General features: G+C 40.6%; 1 protein-coding gene and 1 long non-coding RNA gene across 12 annotated transcripts in view; one reads left to right on the forward strand and one right to left on the reverse strand.

Annotated features, from left to right (window-relative positions):
- LCA5L (lebercilin LCA5 like) overlaps positions 1-16,908 on the reverse strand; it is a 42,649-nt gene that overhangs the window by 9,490 nt on the left and 16,251 nt on the right. For 7 of the 11 annotated variants that reach the window (XM_031664865.1, XM_031664866.1, XM_031664862.1 and 4 more), the window contains 5 exons: positions 15,177-15,256; positions 14,205-14,536; positions 13,792-13,938; positions 7,641-8,155; positions 5,332-5,469 (listed from right to left, as the gene is read on the reverse strand). In XM_031664865.1, coding sequence (XP_031520725.1) covers positions 5,332-5,469; positions 7,641-8,155; positions 13,792-13,938; positions 14,205-14,526 — 1,122 coding nt within the window. In that variant the 5' untranslated portion in view covers positions 14,527-14,536; positions 15,177-15,256. Of the gene's footprint in view, positions 1-5,331; positions 5,470-7,640; positions 8,156-13,791; positions 13,939-14,204; positions 14,537-15,176; positions 15,257-15,514; positions 15,534-16,908 lie in introns of those variants that run through there. The other 4 variants (XM_031664867.1, XM_009202243.2, XM_031664868.1 and 1 more) reach the window with 4 other exon arrangements.
- Positions 9,707-13,307, forward strand: LOC110742763. The gene is made up of 2 exons (XR_002520804.2): positions 9,707-11,754; positions 13,147-13,307. It is a non-coding gene; the product is annotated as an uncharacterized LOC110742763 (long non-coding RNA).

Consider the following 16,908-nt stretch of genomic DNA (forward strand, 5'->3'; position numbering starts at 1 on the left):
ATATAAAAAGTAGAATAGTACAGTCAACCTCCATGAGCCCATGCCCTGGCTTCACTAATGAACAGCTCATATCCTGTTTCCCACTCTCTCTGGCCCCACTCCCCAGCCCTGGCTTATTTGAAGCAAATCTAGCCCTCTAATAACTTATTTCAGTATCTGTAGCAAACAAGGGTATCCCTTTTAAAACCTAACTGCAGTGTCTTCATTCCACTTCCCCCAATCAATAATTCCTTCACATAACCAAATATCCAGTTTGTTTAACATTTTCCCCATTTTCTATCATTTTTAAAAGATTTGAATTAGAATCTAAACAAGGTTCAAAACACTGTGACTGATTAATATATCTCTTACTGTCTTTTAATCTATAGGTTCTCACTCTCACCTCTTATTTTTTCTGCTTTGCTACTTAATCGTAGAAATGGGGGTATCTGTAATGCAGTTTCCCACATTCTCACACTGCTGACTGCATCCCATCCTGAGCATGTTCTCCCCTCTGCTTTTCAATTGGTAGGTAAAGCCCAGTGTGTAACCAGGTTTAGGTTCGGTTCTTTGGCATGAGTAGGTGGTGGTGTGTACCTCTGTCAGGAAGCGCGTATCTCTTTTGTGATACTAGGAGCCATTGATGATCATTGATTAGAGCCATTAATTCATTAGGAGTTTCCAAAATAGTGATATTCTAATCTTGTCATTCCTTCTTCATTATTGAGTGGAATGCTTTTATAAGCAGGATCTTATCCTTTCACAAATGATTTGGTTACTCTGAGGAGTCGTTCATACAGGAAAGGTAAAAATGTTTGCTTCTTGTCCTCTACTGACCAGTCTTCAAAATAGCATGCTGTTCCCTAGCATCCTCCACAAATGACTCATCACTGAGGCGTTTAGTTTTTTAAGTCTCATTATGAACTGTGGGTTCATTTGATAAGTTTTAACCCGGGCAGTTATCTTCATTGATCCTCAAATTTCCCCATCTTTGGCCAGTAGGAACCTATTCTAGATGGGCCTGAGTCCTTTTGATACTACCCTAATGGTCCTTCATAGCTTCCTTGCTTTTGTATGACAATACGTTCCAGGCCCATCTAATGTATTTCCTGTACCAGACCTAGAATTTTTTAGGGAGCCTTGGTTTGTTTTAGTGGGATATGGAACTTACAGACCATAACCTGGGTGCTGGGGGTATTCATTGCTCCTGGTTACTCTGAGAATATTGCATACTTTCACTTCAGATCAAAATCAGGACTATAGGATTTTTATTTGACTCTCTCTTCTGTACTTTTTTTTTGTCCATCCCCCAAATCCCAGTTCTCAATGACACCACCATAATCTATCAGGAGCTGTAGCCCATAAGATATACACAACATTCTCAAAACAACAACGTCACCATCATTACCAACAATATCATTACTAAACAGTGTCAGATTTTTTGTAAAGTTATTTGTGTCCTTACAGTGTATCTCACTGGCCATATGCAATGACATTATGTGTTTTGAGTCACTTGGAATGACTTCCTTCTGTGGCTTTGTGCCACCAATAGGATATAGTCAGCGTTCCCTGTCCACAGGTTCTGCATCCTGCGGTTACAAAGGGCTAACTGTATACACATTTGGGTTCATCTGCATTTTACTTTGGATATTTAGGGATATTTTATTTTATTTTATTTATTTTATTATTTATTTTATATTTTATTTTAGTTTAATTTAATTTAATTTAATTTTATTTATTTTTGAGAGAGTCTCGCTCTGTCACCCAGGCTGGAGTGCAATGGCGTGATCTCAGCTCACTGCAGCCTCCGCCTCCCGGGTTCAAGCGTTTCTCCTGCCCCAGCTTCCCGAGTAGCTGGGACTACAGGAATGCGCCATCACACCTGGCTAATTTTTTTATTTTTGTATTTTTGTAGAGATGGGGTTTCACCATGTTGGCCAGGTTGATCTTGAACTCCTGACCTCAGGTGATCCGCCCACCTCGGCCTCCCAAAGTGCTGGGATTACAGGCATGAGCCGCCGTGCCCAGCTGCTTTTTAATTTTTTTTAACATTTAATTCTGCTTCATACTTACGGAAAGATTTACATGGTTCCACAAAGAAATCTAGGTTCTAGAGCTGTCCCTTCTACTCTATTCTCTTTTTTTCTGCTTTTATCCTATTATTGGTTTCTTTTTTAAATGTTGGCAAATAAGTGGATATATTTCTGTTGCTTCCTTTATCTTAAGTAGGATTGTATTAGTCCGTTTTCAGGCTGCTGATAAAGACATAACTGAGACTACGTAATTTATAAAGGACAGAGGTTTAATGGACTCACAGTTCCACATGGCTGGGGAGGCCTCACAATCATGGTTGAAGACAAAGGAAGAGCAAAGGGACTTCTTACATGGCAGTGGGCAACAGAGGACTTGTGCAGGGGAGCTTCTTTTTATTTATTTATTTTTTATATATTTTTTAAGACAGAGTCTCGCTCTGCCGCCCAGGCTGGAGTGCGGTGGCGCGATCTCTGCTCACTGCAAGCTCCGCCTCCCGGGTTCACACCATTCTCCTGCCTCAGCCTTCCAAGTAGCTGGGACTATAGGTGCGTGCCACCATGCCCAGCTAATTTTTTGTATTTTTTAGTAGAGACAGGGTTTCACTGTGTTTGCCAGATGGTCTCGATCTCCTGACCTTGTGATCCGCCCGTCTTGGCCTCCCACGGTGCTGGGATTACAGGTGTAAGCCACCGCCTGGTGGGGGAGCTTCTTTTTATAAAACCATCAGATCTCGTGAGACTGATTCACTATCACCAGAACAGCACGGGAAAGACCTGCCCCTATGATCTAATTACCTCCTACCCATCCCTCCCATGACATGTGGGAATTCTGGGAGCTACAATTCAAGGTGAGATTTGGGTGGGGACACAGCCAAACCATATCAAGGATATTACAGTTTCGTCTGTCTCCCTTTCTTCACTTACCAATGTATCCTAGAGATTATTCCATAGTAGTGCATCAAGATTCTTCATTGCTATTTACAGATATATAGGTATCCATTGTGTGGAGGTACATTTAATTTTCTTTTTAAAAATAAATTTGGATCTTACTGTATATAGAATTTTCTATCTTTTCATTAAGCATTTCTTTAAGTATTAAGCATTTCTCTGTTAAAAATGATTATTTTTATTTTTTATTTTTTTGAGATGGAGTCTTACTCTGTCACCCAGGGTGGAGTGCAGTGGCACAATCTCGGCTCACTGCAGCCTCTGCCTCCCAGGTTCAAGCAATTCTCCTGCCTCAGCCTCCCGAGTAATGGGATTACAGGCACACATCACCATGCCAAGCTAATTTTTATATTTTTAGTAGAGCTGGGGTTTCGCCATATTGGTCAGGCTGGTCTCGAATTCCCAACCACAGGTGATCTGCCCGCCTCAGCCTCCCAAAGTGCTGGGATTACAGGTGTGAGCCACTGCGCCTGGCAAGAAATGGTTTTTTTAATGGCTGCATATTATTCATATTCATATGTCTGCATGAGGAAGCACAAAATTTATTTTAAAATTCCCCAATTGTGTCTCCATATGGGTGTGTGTTTGCTGTGACCAGGGGATCTTGAAGTCTCTTCTGTTAGATTTCTCAGCTAGCTGCAATAGCCATGCCTATGTTCTGTGTATTCTTTTTGAAGTTTCCTGGAACTCCATAGAAAAAAGGAAAAGAACTCTTTTTTCTTCTTTACAAAGGGATAATTTTCTTTCTTCCATCCTCCAAATCCCAGTTCTCAATGATACCAACATAATTCATCAGATGAATTATCCAACTCGTCCAGCTCCATCCAAACTCCTCACCCCCCAGTATTCTTCTCCTGTCTCTCAGTGATCTCAAGATTCCTGGGGAATCTAAATTGCCTACTTGTCATAAAATAGTTAAAGATCAGGCTGGGTGTAGTGGCTTACACCTGTAATCGTAACAGTTTGGGAGGCCAAGGCAGGAGGACTGCTTGAGCCCAGGAGTTTGAGACCAGCCTGGACAACACAGTGAGACCTTGTCTCTACAAAAATTTTAAAAATTAGCTGGGTATGGTGGCATGTACCTGTGATCCTAGCTACTTGGGAGGCTGAGGTGGGAAGATCGCTTTAGCCCAGGAGTTCGAGGCTGCAGTGAGCCAAGATGGTGCCACCGCATTCTAGTCTGGGCAACACAGCAAGACCCTGTCTCAAAAAAAAAAAAAAAAAGGGAAATTATTGATATGGTGCTAAATTTATTATGTTAATATCCTAGCCCCCACAGTGATACTTTTATGACCTGGGTCTTTTGGGAGGTGATTAGGTCACAAGGGCAGAATCCTAGTGAATGGGATTAGTGCCCTTGTAAAAGAGGCCTAAAGGAGCTCATTTTTGCCTTCCTTAAAAATAAAAAAAGTTAAAGATCCTTGTCTTAAAGAATCAAACTTAAGATTTATTAGTTGAGGCTTGAAACTGAGTGTTTCTTAAGCATCTTATCTAAATTGTTGGACATTTTACCAATCTTGAAGGCAGAAAGATAGCAAAAAGCCTGACAAAATATTTTTTAAAATTCTTATTTTTAAAGCAGTATACATATTTTTAAAAGACAGTTTTTCAAACACATTTGTAAGTAAAACTAAGATAAATTTATGAGTCATTAAAATTTATCTTAAATATTACATGTTTTTAAACATTAATTTTGAGTTACATTAAAATGTTAACAAATGCTATATTAACGTGATGAAATAAGAATGGTAACAAGAAGCCTTGTTAATGAATAGACTTTATATTTTTCTAATCACAGTACACATTCACCAAGCTGTAACTCATTCTAATAATTGCAGATCCTCTGTTCATATAATTGTAGGGAAAATATCTGAGAAAGATATTAATGAAGTTACATAATTTAGGCCAGGTGCAGTGGCTCACACCTGTAACCCCAGCACTATGGGAGGCCAAGGCAGGTGGATCACTTGAGCCCAGGAGTTCAAGACCAGCCTGGCCAACATAGCAAAAGCCCATCTCTACTAAAAATAACAAAAATTAGCCAAGTGTGGTGTCGCATGCCTGTAGTCCCAGCTACTCAGGAGGTTGATAAGAGAATCACTTGAACCTGGGAGGCAGAGGCTGCAGTGAGCCGAGATCATGCCACTGCACTCCAGCCTGGGCGACAGAGCAAGACTCTATCTCAAAAAAAAAAAAAAAGAAAGATAAACAGAACTGTGGATGGGGGCCCAGGCCCCCTGCAAAGGGGAGAGGGGACTTTTGTATATATAGATATAAAATAAAAAATCACTTAAATATATAATGGGCATAAATAGTTCATATGTTTCGGGAAACAGAATTTCATTCTTACATTTTGTTTTAAAAGAAATACCTTAAGTTTTTGTTGAAGGTGTTTTACTTCCACCTGCAGAGTCTTGGTAGCTGTTTGAGCTGCTAAAGTCTTCCGAGTCTCAATAGCCAGCTGCCGACTAAAGGCTCTGCTGTTCAACCTCAGTTGTTTTTCCAAGCTCTGAAAACAGTATATATTTTAACTATTCTGCAACCAAGTTAGTATATTAACAACTTCAATTATCATGGAACTAACTACATTTATAAAAAGTGCACATTTTCAATACAATTTTAGTGACTGGCTTATATAGGGGACATATATTAGAATGAAGTATAACCGAAAGCCCCCAAATCCCAGATCCCAGCTCTAGAGAACAAATATCACACGTTTTGAGCCTGTTTTTTACATACTCTAAAATTTGATTTAAAAATTCTTTTTTGTTTTTGAGTTGGACTCTCACTCTGTTGCCCAGGCTGGAATGTAGTGGTGCGATCTCAGCTCATTGCAACCTCCACCTCCTGGGTTCAAGTGATTCTCTTGCCTCAGCCTCCCGGGTAGCTGGGTTTACAGGTGCACGCCACCACACCCGGATAATTTTTGTATTTTTAGTAGAGAAGGGGTTTTGCTGTGTTGGCCAGGCTGGTCTTGAACTCCTGGCCTCAGGTGATCTGTCCGCCTTGGCCTCCGAGAGTGCTGGGATTACAGGCGTGAGCCACTGTGACCCACCCGATTTAACAATTCTGACCAGATCCTGGAAATCAGTAGACATCATGGATGGTCATTCCCAGACAACAGAAACTGAATGTTATAAAAGGGACTCAAACCACCACATCCATCCACACTAATGGACTATAAGGCAATGAAATGACTGATTTAACTCAATAGCCATCCAAAACATATTCATCTGCTCTCGGGAATGAGAACTGTTTTATTGAGAACTGTTAGATCCGGACTTGACAGAAGGCGTACCAAAAGGACCATTTGTTTTTGTTTTAACATAAAGTAGGACCTCCTCCATTATAACAGCAGTACTTTCCCAGACAGGAAAAGTGGAAGACATGGAAAGCTAAAAGGGGGAAAGAATCACTAAAAATACCACTCCCTAAAACATTCATGTTACAGAAGTCGCATGTTTTGGTTCACAAAACAGTTTTCCTCCACTAAATGCCTACAACCAAACAGAAATTTCTCATACTTGATAAGTGCTTTTTGTATCAAAGAAAATAGTTATGGAATTTGTTTTGGTTTTATGTACGGATATAAAAACATGAACTATTTATATATATATATAAAAAAATAGATTTGCTTTTGCATGACAGACATATGCTAAGGTGAATACAATATTACCTAAAAGGCCAAATAATATCACTTTGGTATACAAGAGTGAAAAATGAGGTTGCTCATTATTTTCTGTAGATCACATATCAATTTCATGTGAAAAAAATTTTTTGGAAAATAGAGAATTTTAACAACAGAAGAAATAATTGAGATAAAAACATGGAGGAAATGAACCAGATTTTTACTTACTTCAAGATCATAGAAAATACTTGTGTTTCAGCATCAAATATTAAATAATTAAACCCTAAATTAATTCCATTTATGTTTATGTCCAAATAGACTCAAACTACCTAATGTTAAGACATGCAGGAGAATTCTTAGTATGATATCAATTCCTTCTCCCAAGTCATCTCTCATAATGTAATCCCCAGGCTTTTGACAACCATGTACCATTGAGGAAAATTAATCCAGTCATCTCTTTAATTATTTTAATTCCTTTTCCTTCCCTACTACCAGGAACATTATCTGGGAAAAACTGCTATTTTGAAAATAACTACAAACGTTTGTGTGGTAATGCCTGGCCAAAATGGTGAGGGAGAATGCAAAAGGTACTGAACGGATGCACTGAGTAGGTTTTTAGGGAAGTAGCCTTTTAATCAACAGATTAAGGTAGAGGGTTGACTTCAAAGAGGTTTCACGTAACACAATGCAATCTTTAAAGCACAGGGAAAAAGTCCCTTAGCACTGTAGCTGTACTCTCTTAGAGAATGGTCGTGTCCAGATAAACCAGCCCAGCCACAGAGTGAACTCTTGTGCAATGGTCATTTCCACATAAACCAGCCCAGCCACAGAGTGAACTCTTGTGCACTGCAACAGATGAACATTTCTAGTTTGAGCTGCTTCTGTTTTTCCTTCAAACCCTGCCCTCTATTAGACAATAATTATTTAGTGTAGCACGACAAGCGAAGCAGTTAGTAACACTTTGTTACAGAGGGGGCGCATCCATGATTAATTCACACCCTCTCTCTATTCACTTCGAAATCTTAAACTGTCTGGGCTCCTGAAATACAGACCTGTATTTTTTTGTCATTTGCCTCCATTTTTGTTGTGATAATAGATAATTTATGAGTGAGTTCTTCCCTTTCTGCAAGGTTTTTGTCTTCAGAGAGTTTCTGCAGTGCCTGCAGGGTATCTTTAGTCTTCAGTAACTGGCTGTCAGTTTCTCTAAGTTTCCTAGATACCGTCCTTTCCTTTTCCTGGGATTTCCTAAGTAGTTGCCTTAAATTTTTTACTTCATTCTGATGTTTAGCCATAATTTGAGGTAGATTATTTTGTGAATTCTCATATTTTCCTATAGCTTTCAAATGCCTAAGCTGAAGTTGTTTCAAAAATTGGTTTTCTGTAAGGATGGCTTCCAATTTATGATGCATATCAGCTAATTCATTTTTTAGTCCTTTAATTTTATGAAGCCTTGCTGAGAGTATTCGATGAGCCATAGCATCTCTTCTTTGGGCAATCATATGGATTTGAGAATTAAAGAGTGATGCATTCCAGGTGTGCTTTTTTCCAACTGAGATTTCCTTCTGGCCTGTGTAAGCAGATAATCCAGTTTATTACTAGTAATATATACAGTTATGCAAATATGCACATATGCATAATTGCCCTCCCACGCCCCCCTGCACACACACCACACACATACACACAAGCATAAGTGTAATTAGAAGGGGAAAAAAACTAATATTTAATCAATATCCATGCTTTAGGCTAGGTGGTTTACATATAAATATCTCATTTAATACAATTATTCAAGGTCAGTTGTAATATATTTTATAGCTGGAGATTTTACGTCATTTGTCCAAGGTTACATAGCTACAAAGTGACACAGAATGGATTGAAAACCAGGTCTTCTTTGACTCTAAAATCTGTACTTAGATTTCTATTATAACAGCTAGACTAAAAACTGTGATAATAGGCCAGGTGCAGAGGCTCATGTCTGTAATCTCTGCACTTCGGGAGGCTGCAGTAGGAGGACTGCTTGAGGACAGGAGTTTGAGACCAGCCTGATCAACAGAGTCAGATCCCGTCTCTAAAAAAAACACAATTTTTTATGTTTATTTTATTTTTTTTTGGGACAGAGTCTCCCTCTGTTGCCTAGGCTGGAGTGAAGTGGTGCAACCTTGGCTCACTGCAACCTCTGCATCCGGAGTTCAAGCAATTCTCCTGCCTCAGCCTCTCGAGCAGCTGGGATTACAGGCATCTGCCACCACGCCCAGGTAATTTTTGTATTTTTAGTAGAGATGGAGTTTCACCATGTTGGCCAGGCTGATCTCGAACTCCTGACCCTCAGGTGATCCACCCTCCTCGGCCTCCCAAAGTGCTGGGATTACAGGCATGAGCCACTGTGCCTGGCCTCTACAAAATTTTAAAAAGTAGCCTAACTTGGTGGCACATGCCTATAGTCCTAGCTCCTCGCGAAGCCTTGGTGGGAGGATCCCTTGAGCTCAGGAGTTCGAGGTTGCTGTGAGCTATGATTGCACTACTGCATTCCAGCCTGGGTGACAAAGTGAGACTCTGTCTCAAAAACCAACCAACCAACCAACCAACCAACCAACCAACCCCATGATAATAGCTGACTAAGTGCTTATCATATGTCAGGCATTAAACTAAATGCTTTCTGTAGATTATCTGATGTAATAATTTCAACAACATGTTAAGGGTAATTAGAGTGTAACATGAGAGCCCAATGTAAAGAACTTACATATTCAAAATGACCCTCAAAAGGTCATCAAATTATATGAGAGTCTATCTATTTTTACGGATACTGATTTTCCATCTCTGAATAAATCCAACACAGTCAATTTTTCCTGTTACTTTGGCTGGGCACCAAATGAAGTAATTGGCATGTGTTCAGGAGTCTACCTTTTTTTTTTTTTTGAGACAGAGTCTCGCTCTGTCGCCCAGGCTGGAGTGCAGTGGCACGATCTTGGCTCACTGCAAGCTCCACCTCCCAGGTTCACACCATTCTGCCTCAGCCTCCCGAGTAGCTGGGATTACAGACGCCCGCCACCGCGCAGGGCTAATTTTTTTGTATTTTTAGTAGAGACGGGGTTTCACTATGTTAGCCAGGATGGTCTCGATCTCCTGACCTCGTGATCTGCCCGCCTCGGCCTCCCAAAGTGCTAGGATTACAGGCGTGAGCCACCGTGCCCGGCCCAGGGGTCTGTCTTAAGCAAAAGTCTCTAAAAAACATCACACTTAGCACCAAGCTTACATAATTGAATTTGAGTATATTAAATACATGTGTAAATCACTGTACTATTATCCCATTTTAAAGATAAACACACTGAAGCTTGGGGATGTCCCTTGTCAATGAGCACACAGCTAGGAAGTGGTGAGACAGAGCCCACTGTCTGTGTTGGGTGGGAACAGGCAATTCTACCTGTGATAGAAACAATGAACTAAGAGAGCCAAAGCATGCTTTCTGGAGATAAAGCATTTGAATCATAACTATGAAAGAACTCATAGATTATACAACACAGTATCACATCAGTAACTGGTGGCCTATCTTTGCAATTATGCCTTCAAGTGTATTTATTTTCCCACAGTTTAGTAGGGGCTATGGCTGAATATTGAGTATTTTAGAATAGGCTTCTGAGCACACTAAATGGGAAGCAGAGCAGGCCAGCCTCTAGGACATCTACTAGAAGGCCTGCGAAGAGGTGTCTGTGGTTTTGTTGAGGCCGTACACTGTAATACTCTGGGCACTGGCTAGGGAAGCTCTAGACCCAGGCCATATGGATCAGGCTGGTTTAAAATAGGGGTGGGCAAAGACTGACATGTTCTACACTATGGCCAGCATGACTGAACCTGACCCCCAACTTGTAATGTCTTCTAGCTCTTAGGTGCTCTGACCCTGGAGGAGATAGGGATTTCACTGAGATGAGAAGGATGGATGATGGGATCCACGGGCACTGGAGGCTTATATTCCCCTTATGCCATGCTCAAGTGATGGGAGGGCAGAGGCATGAGAGGGTGCTGAGGGACTAAACGCCATGGCCACAGGAGCTCTGGCCAAGGCCCTAGGAGTCAAGAAGTGCACAGAGGGCATGGATGCTATGGAAAGGGGAGGGGCTGGCCTTTTAAAGATCACGTGGCTTGGACAAGGAACACATAAGCGGTAGAAATGAAAGGCAGAGGCTCCTCCCCCAATATTATTTGTGTAAGGCCCTTTCCACATCCCTGCCCCCTCATATTCCCTCATTCCCCAAACGTGTCTGAGATGGAATTTCCTGTCTACCCTAGTGAGTGGGTGGGGAGGACAAGCCAGGTTTGTTGGCTTCAGAAAGGTAAGTATACCACTTGCATTTGAGGGGTATGTAACAAATTCATGCTGTATCCATCACACATACTTGTGTAACTATAAAGGCTATGGAAAATTGGAATAGGGTGTATTCCTTAACGATTTTATATCTCATTATCCTAACCCACACATAAGAATAGTATAATTTATAATTTCAATCCTATTTCACAAATAATAGAAGCAGATTTAGCTGAATGACTATTCTTAAGACAACTAAGTTTTAAACCACTGAATTAAAACATTCACTCAAGTTAACTTAATTCACCACAAACATAAATTTAAGTCCATAGTTGCCAAAACGGCATCTGCACATTATGTATAATGATGTATGCTCTTCTGAACAGTTCTAAGAATGTCCCCATGCTCACTTCACCCACAAACAGGCCTGTCTTCCTTCCCAGCCTGTCTCCCCAGGCTCACCTCCTCCTCAAACCCTTACTGTAGAAGCTCTCTTGTCCTCCTTAGTCCATGCTGTTTCCTCCTCCTCTTCCGCCTGGCCTCATCCTAGTTCCCTCTCCTGTCATTGTCCCCTTTGGTCTCATTGTCCCATTCTATCCCTGTGCTCCTCCACACCTTCACTCCAGCTCTGCTTCTGACATACGGACTGGAGGGTCCGCACTATATTTTACCCTAAAAAAGATGAACTCATTTTCTCCACGAACCAGGGTGAAGAAGAGGTTCAAAGGAGGAGCCTTTCCCCTTCCTGTTCTTGGTAGTTTCCATGGTTAGCCTGCTAGAGAAGGTGTCTCTTCAACACTGCCTTAGGTTGTCCACCTATACCTGACCAAGGACAACAGGGCAAAAGGTGTTCCAAGCATTTGGATGTGGTAAATTAACTTTTTTTTGCATACTAATGTCTTGAATGACCATGACATGTTTTTGGCATTGTATTGACAAAGAAAATCTGTCAAGGAAGCAATTTTAACAGGATATGTAACTGAAAGAGTTCTGAAAAGACATTTTCTAGAAAAGAAGGATAATCTTTGAAAAGCAAATTATATGACTATATTGCTTGCTATTTACAATGAGTTAAGTAAATTTCCAATGTTTGACCAAAGCAAAAATTCTATTAAATTGAAGTCCTCATTTCATATTCGTAATTTTCTCCATGAAATGTCTTTCTGCCATAAAATTTGCTTTCATCAATTTTCTAAGATGGGAATTGAAAATAATCTCTGATGTTACTGTTCTTTGGTGAATTCTGAATCTCTGTTGGTGGTTCCTCATTCAGCATTACCTGCCCTGAGGGTCAGAGAGCTACTTTTAATTGAACATTTGCTTGAGAAGGGGCTGTACTGGCTAAAACATTCAGACTCTTCGCTTTGGGTTAGAATTATATGACACCAGGGTGGAAGAAATTACTTGCTGCTGCAAACACTGGCAAAACATGAACTGGGGAATAAAAGAAAAAGACGAGGAAATACTTTATTGTTCTGTGACAAAGCTTGAGGTTGCAATTAGTATTTTACGTTCATCATACGCTGGGCAAGGGTTTCCTGGGACATAAAAATCTGAGTTAAAGATGCATGCAAGATTTATTTAAAATAATTTCAGAGTATTAATATACAAAAGGACACCCAAGTAAGAGCAAGCCTTTTACTCTTCTGGATAATGGAATTTAGGATTCTGGTCTCCTGTGAAGTAACTGAATTAATTTAGGTTGTTCTCAATTTATAAACAGGCATCTTGCACAAAGAACTCAATAAGCATTTGTTGAATAAATAAGTGAGGAATCAGCTTTAAAAAGCTAAATTATAAGGTACTTAGAACTCGAAATGCAGTTTCTCTCTTGTAGAAAGCTTTATAAATGCTAACTGCCCTCTTGCATGATCCCACAAAAGCTTACGATCAATATAAAATGTAGTATATAGATTCAAGATCTCTTATTGTAAACCCTTGGAACTGGTATGTTGCAGAATTTGGGGGGTTTTAAAGGTGAGTGCATATATGGTATTTTCCACATTTCTCTCATGGGGTCCGGAACACCACCCTTTAATGAAACTATACTTTTGCAGTGAAATATAATGATTCTTCACACTAAGTGAACTAAGTAAAGATCTGCTTCATGTTAGTTCAAATAAGGTTTTTGTTGCCAAATCAACTTTGATGCCAAGGATATGAAAGATGTTGGGTTTTGGAGATTTGTAAATTTCAAATGCGGATAAGGAATTCTGTATGTGTAGGATCTAACCATGATGTTCATTTTTGATGGAGTCCAGGCATGAGAGAAGGAGCGGACTTTTCATTTCCTGCCTTGGGCCTTGCCAGTGGAGGTAGGACCCCCACCTCTCTAGAAAAGTAACATTTAACCTTTTGAGACTCTGGTGAAAGGCACAGGCCCTTCTAGAAAAGTTTACGAACACACATAGACACAAAAAAATGCATAGAATTTCATGGGGTTCACAGCCATGTGTCTTAGATAAAGAATCCCTGCCCTATAGCAGGGGAACTGAAGATTCTGGGTGTTCCAGAAGTGGCACAGAGGGTCCCGGACACAGCTGGTAACAGCAGGCTGGGGACGCAAGATGCAGTGTGGACATGACAGTGGCAGATGTGCCCCCCAAACAGCAGGCCCTTTATCGTCCACCTGTTGACTGAAGTGCTCTGATTGTCAATGTGGACAAGAGCTCCAGCTATTTCTATATGAGGAATACTTATGAGCTCAAGATTGCCTAAAATGAGAGGAAGGAATTACAGTCTGGGCAGGGAAGGAGGAAGAAAGGAGATCAAAGATAGCACAAGCGAATTCCAATTTGGACAGCTGGGACCTAATAGAATTGGTAAAATCTGCAAAGAAATGACATCATTAACAGCCTTTTGAACCATCTCCATTTCAAAAGATGGTCTTTGCTAATATGCCTCACCGGACTTGGAGACCATCCTCTTGGGGTGTTGAGACAGGTATTTACATTTCACTGGCGATTCAAACACTGATTCTTCAGCTGAGATGAAAGGCAAGAAGCCAGTGAAATCCAAGTATTGTGGTACTCTGTAACAAGGCCACCTGTTAACTAAAAACGGAACTAACCTCACTAGTAGGCTCCAGTAGGGTAAGCTATGCAGGGGCTAGGCTTTACATTTGAAGCCTTTCTGTTATTTTATAATTATTCTTAATTTCTCTATTTCCTAATTTCTTCTAGAAGAGTTCACCTATAATACACATTTACAATATGGGAAAACAATAAAACTGAGTATGAACCACTTCAAACACTAGTGCAGGAAAATAACATCATTATGATCAGAAATTTGGTCTTGCTTGGGAAATTTTACTCCTTACCTTTAGATTGGGAGATTTTAGAAACATTGTACTTTTTCTTCTCCTTTTCTTTAACCACAGGCTGCTTTAAATAATTTCTATTAATGGCCTTTTCTGAACAATCACAGAGAAAGTCTTCTGAATAATCATACTGAGAACTTAAACTTCCACAGGAGCACTGAGACCTGCTATAATCAACACTCTTAGCGGAAGCGTTACTGTTCCGTGAAAAATCGCCTGTGCCTGGGCTTCTCTTGCATTCTGCAGATCTCCTATTGTTTTCTAATGCCACGCTGGAGAACTGCTCATCTATATTGGTTTTTGTTAGATCAGCCAAAGACATAGCAAACAACCTAATAAAAGAAAAGTAAAACCTAATAAAATTATTTTTGAATTCATATTTATTGACATTAAAATGAACCTATGCTTTTATATATATATATATATCTATACACACACACACACACATATATATATATTTTTTTCCTTTTTAAAGACAGGGTCTCACTCTGTTGCCTAGGTTGGAGTGCAGTGGCGTGACCATGACTTTCTGCAGCCTTGACCTCCTGGGCTCAAGCGATCCTCTCAGCTCAGCCTCTGGAGTAGCTGTGACTACAAGTGTGTGCTGTCACGCCTGGCTAACTTATTATTTTTTGGTAGAAATGGGAGTCTCACTATGTTGCCCAGGCTGGTCTTGAACTCCTGGGCTCAAGTGATCCTCCCACCTCGGTCTCATAAAGTGGTGGAATACAGGCATGAGCCACCATGCTCAACCATGGACACAAACTTTGAATACTTTCAATAAGCCCTTTTCGTTGTCTAAAGTGAGAATTTAAAATGGAAGGAATAGAAAGTCAAATACAAGAAAGACCCCAAATTTATACCCTTAATAAAATTAACATTAGTTACAAAGCAGATGGTTCTGCATTTCTTTATTATGCTACTGCACTAAGGCACAGTAACACCACAAGTATCTCTTTTATAGCAGCCTACCTCAAAAGCAGATTGAAACAAACAGATCCATCTTCTGAGGTCTTTAAAAGGATTACCTTTCCATTTAATTCTCAATTCTCCTGTTTTATCAAGAAAGCAAAAGAGAATTTAGCTGGCATTAGATCTTTTGCAACAGGAATCTAATATCACTTTCTCTACTGAGAGGGTTTTTTCTGAAGTGTTTCGGCTTTCTGATGCATCTGCTTAACTCTAGCCTTCTCTTCTGATGAAATATATCAGGCAGTCCACAATCTCCCCACTACAAGAAATCTTAGTCCAAATGATCTTAGTAATAATTAATATTAGCATTATACTTAATATCTAACTAGTGCTCTTACTTTGTACAAACTGCTTCACATCACCTCATTTCAGCCACCTAGAGGGATAGGTTCAGACAGGTTAAAAGTTCAGAGACTGTCCGTGTTTTCCAGCTCCAGGGGCAGTGCTTTTTTCATTAAGCATCATGACTGCAACAACACATTGGTGGGAGCATTACACAATCCTAAGGCAAAGAATTTCTCTTTTCAGACACGTTCTGCTGTGTAGTGGTGGGCAGAAGCAGATCCTTCTTTGTGAACCTTTACATCTAGATTAAGAAGAATCCAGGCCTGGTATTGTGGCTCACATCTGAAATACCAGCACTTTGGGAGGCTGAGGCGGGTGGATAGCTTGAACTCAGAAGTTCAGGACCAGCCTGGGCAACATGGCGAAACCCTGTCTCTACAAAACAAATACAAAAATTAGCGGGGCATGGTGGTGCACACCTGTAGTCCCAGCTACTTGGGAGGCTGAGGTTGGATTGCTTGAGTCCAGGAGGCAGAGGTTGCAGTGAGCTGTGATTGCGCCACTGCATTCCGGCCTGGGTGACAGGGCCGACTCTGTCTCAAAAAAAAAAAAAGAAGAATCCCAGATGTTGGTGTAGGGGATCCTGAAGGACTACAAATGCTCCAGTGTAGCTCTCACAGCCTTGCCTCTCCTTGTCCCCAGGAGCTGTTCCTCCCTGCCCTCTGGCTCATGACCTCAGTCCCTAATTTCTTCCTCACCTATCTTGATAAATCCAAATGGCTCAAACAATGGTTGCTAATTGGCAAGAATAATTTGTTTTTTTTGTTTTTTATTTTTATTTTTTGGCCAGTTGTTTCTGACTCAAGCTAGACTTCAGCTGACTTCTCCTGCTAAAGCTCTATAAAAATTCCCTCCTTCTTCCTTTAGAACATTCCTTCAACAAGTGGTCTTATGCAGGCAATTTTGAATAAAGGCTTAATTCAAGAGTGTTTTTCATGTTACATTCACAAATCGTCAAGCTACAGTCGTGGGAGGGAGTGTGACGGAGTAGAAGGTGATGGACAATTTGAAGGCAGACAGGTTTGGGTTTGAACTTGGGTCTGCCTGTCACTTAAGTGCTCTTGTCCATCTGTAAAATGTGAGTGACACCACCAATCCCCTAGGGTTGAGAAAGAAAAGAAGCTTATCTGAGGAATGCAACCCCCTTTAAATGATCAGGCCCAAAGAGGCATTGGAATGAGACAGCAGTCATGTCCCCCTATCCCCCCAGCTGAGTTAAGTAATCATTTCTAAGCTGCTTGCTCCCTGGGCTCTGACTGACACCACCAATAGCTATAAATTAACCTAACAATGCCAGATGCTGAACACCACAGCTCATACCCTGTGGTTCAAACAGCAATCTAATCGCCAATCACTGTTATTTGTGTAAACCAATGAAAATCCCTGA

Source organism: Papio anubis, chromosome 4 (assembly GCF_008728515.1).
Source record: "Papio anubis isolate 15944 chromosome 4, Panubis1.0, whole genome shotgun sequence".
Classification (NCBI taxonomy): domain Eukaryota; kingdom Metazoa; phylum Chordata; class Mammalia; order Primates; family Cercopithecidae; genus Papio; species Papio anubis.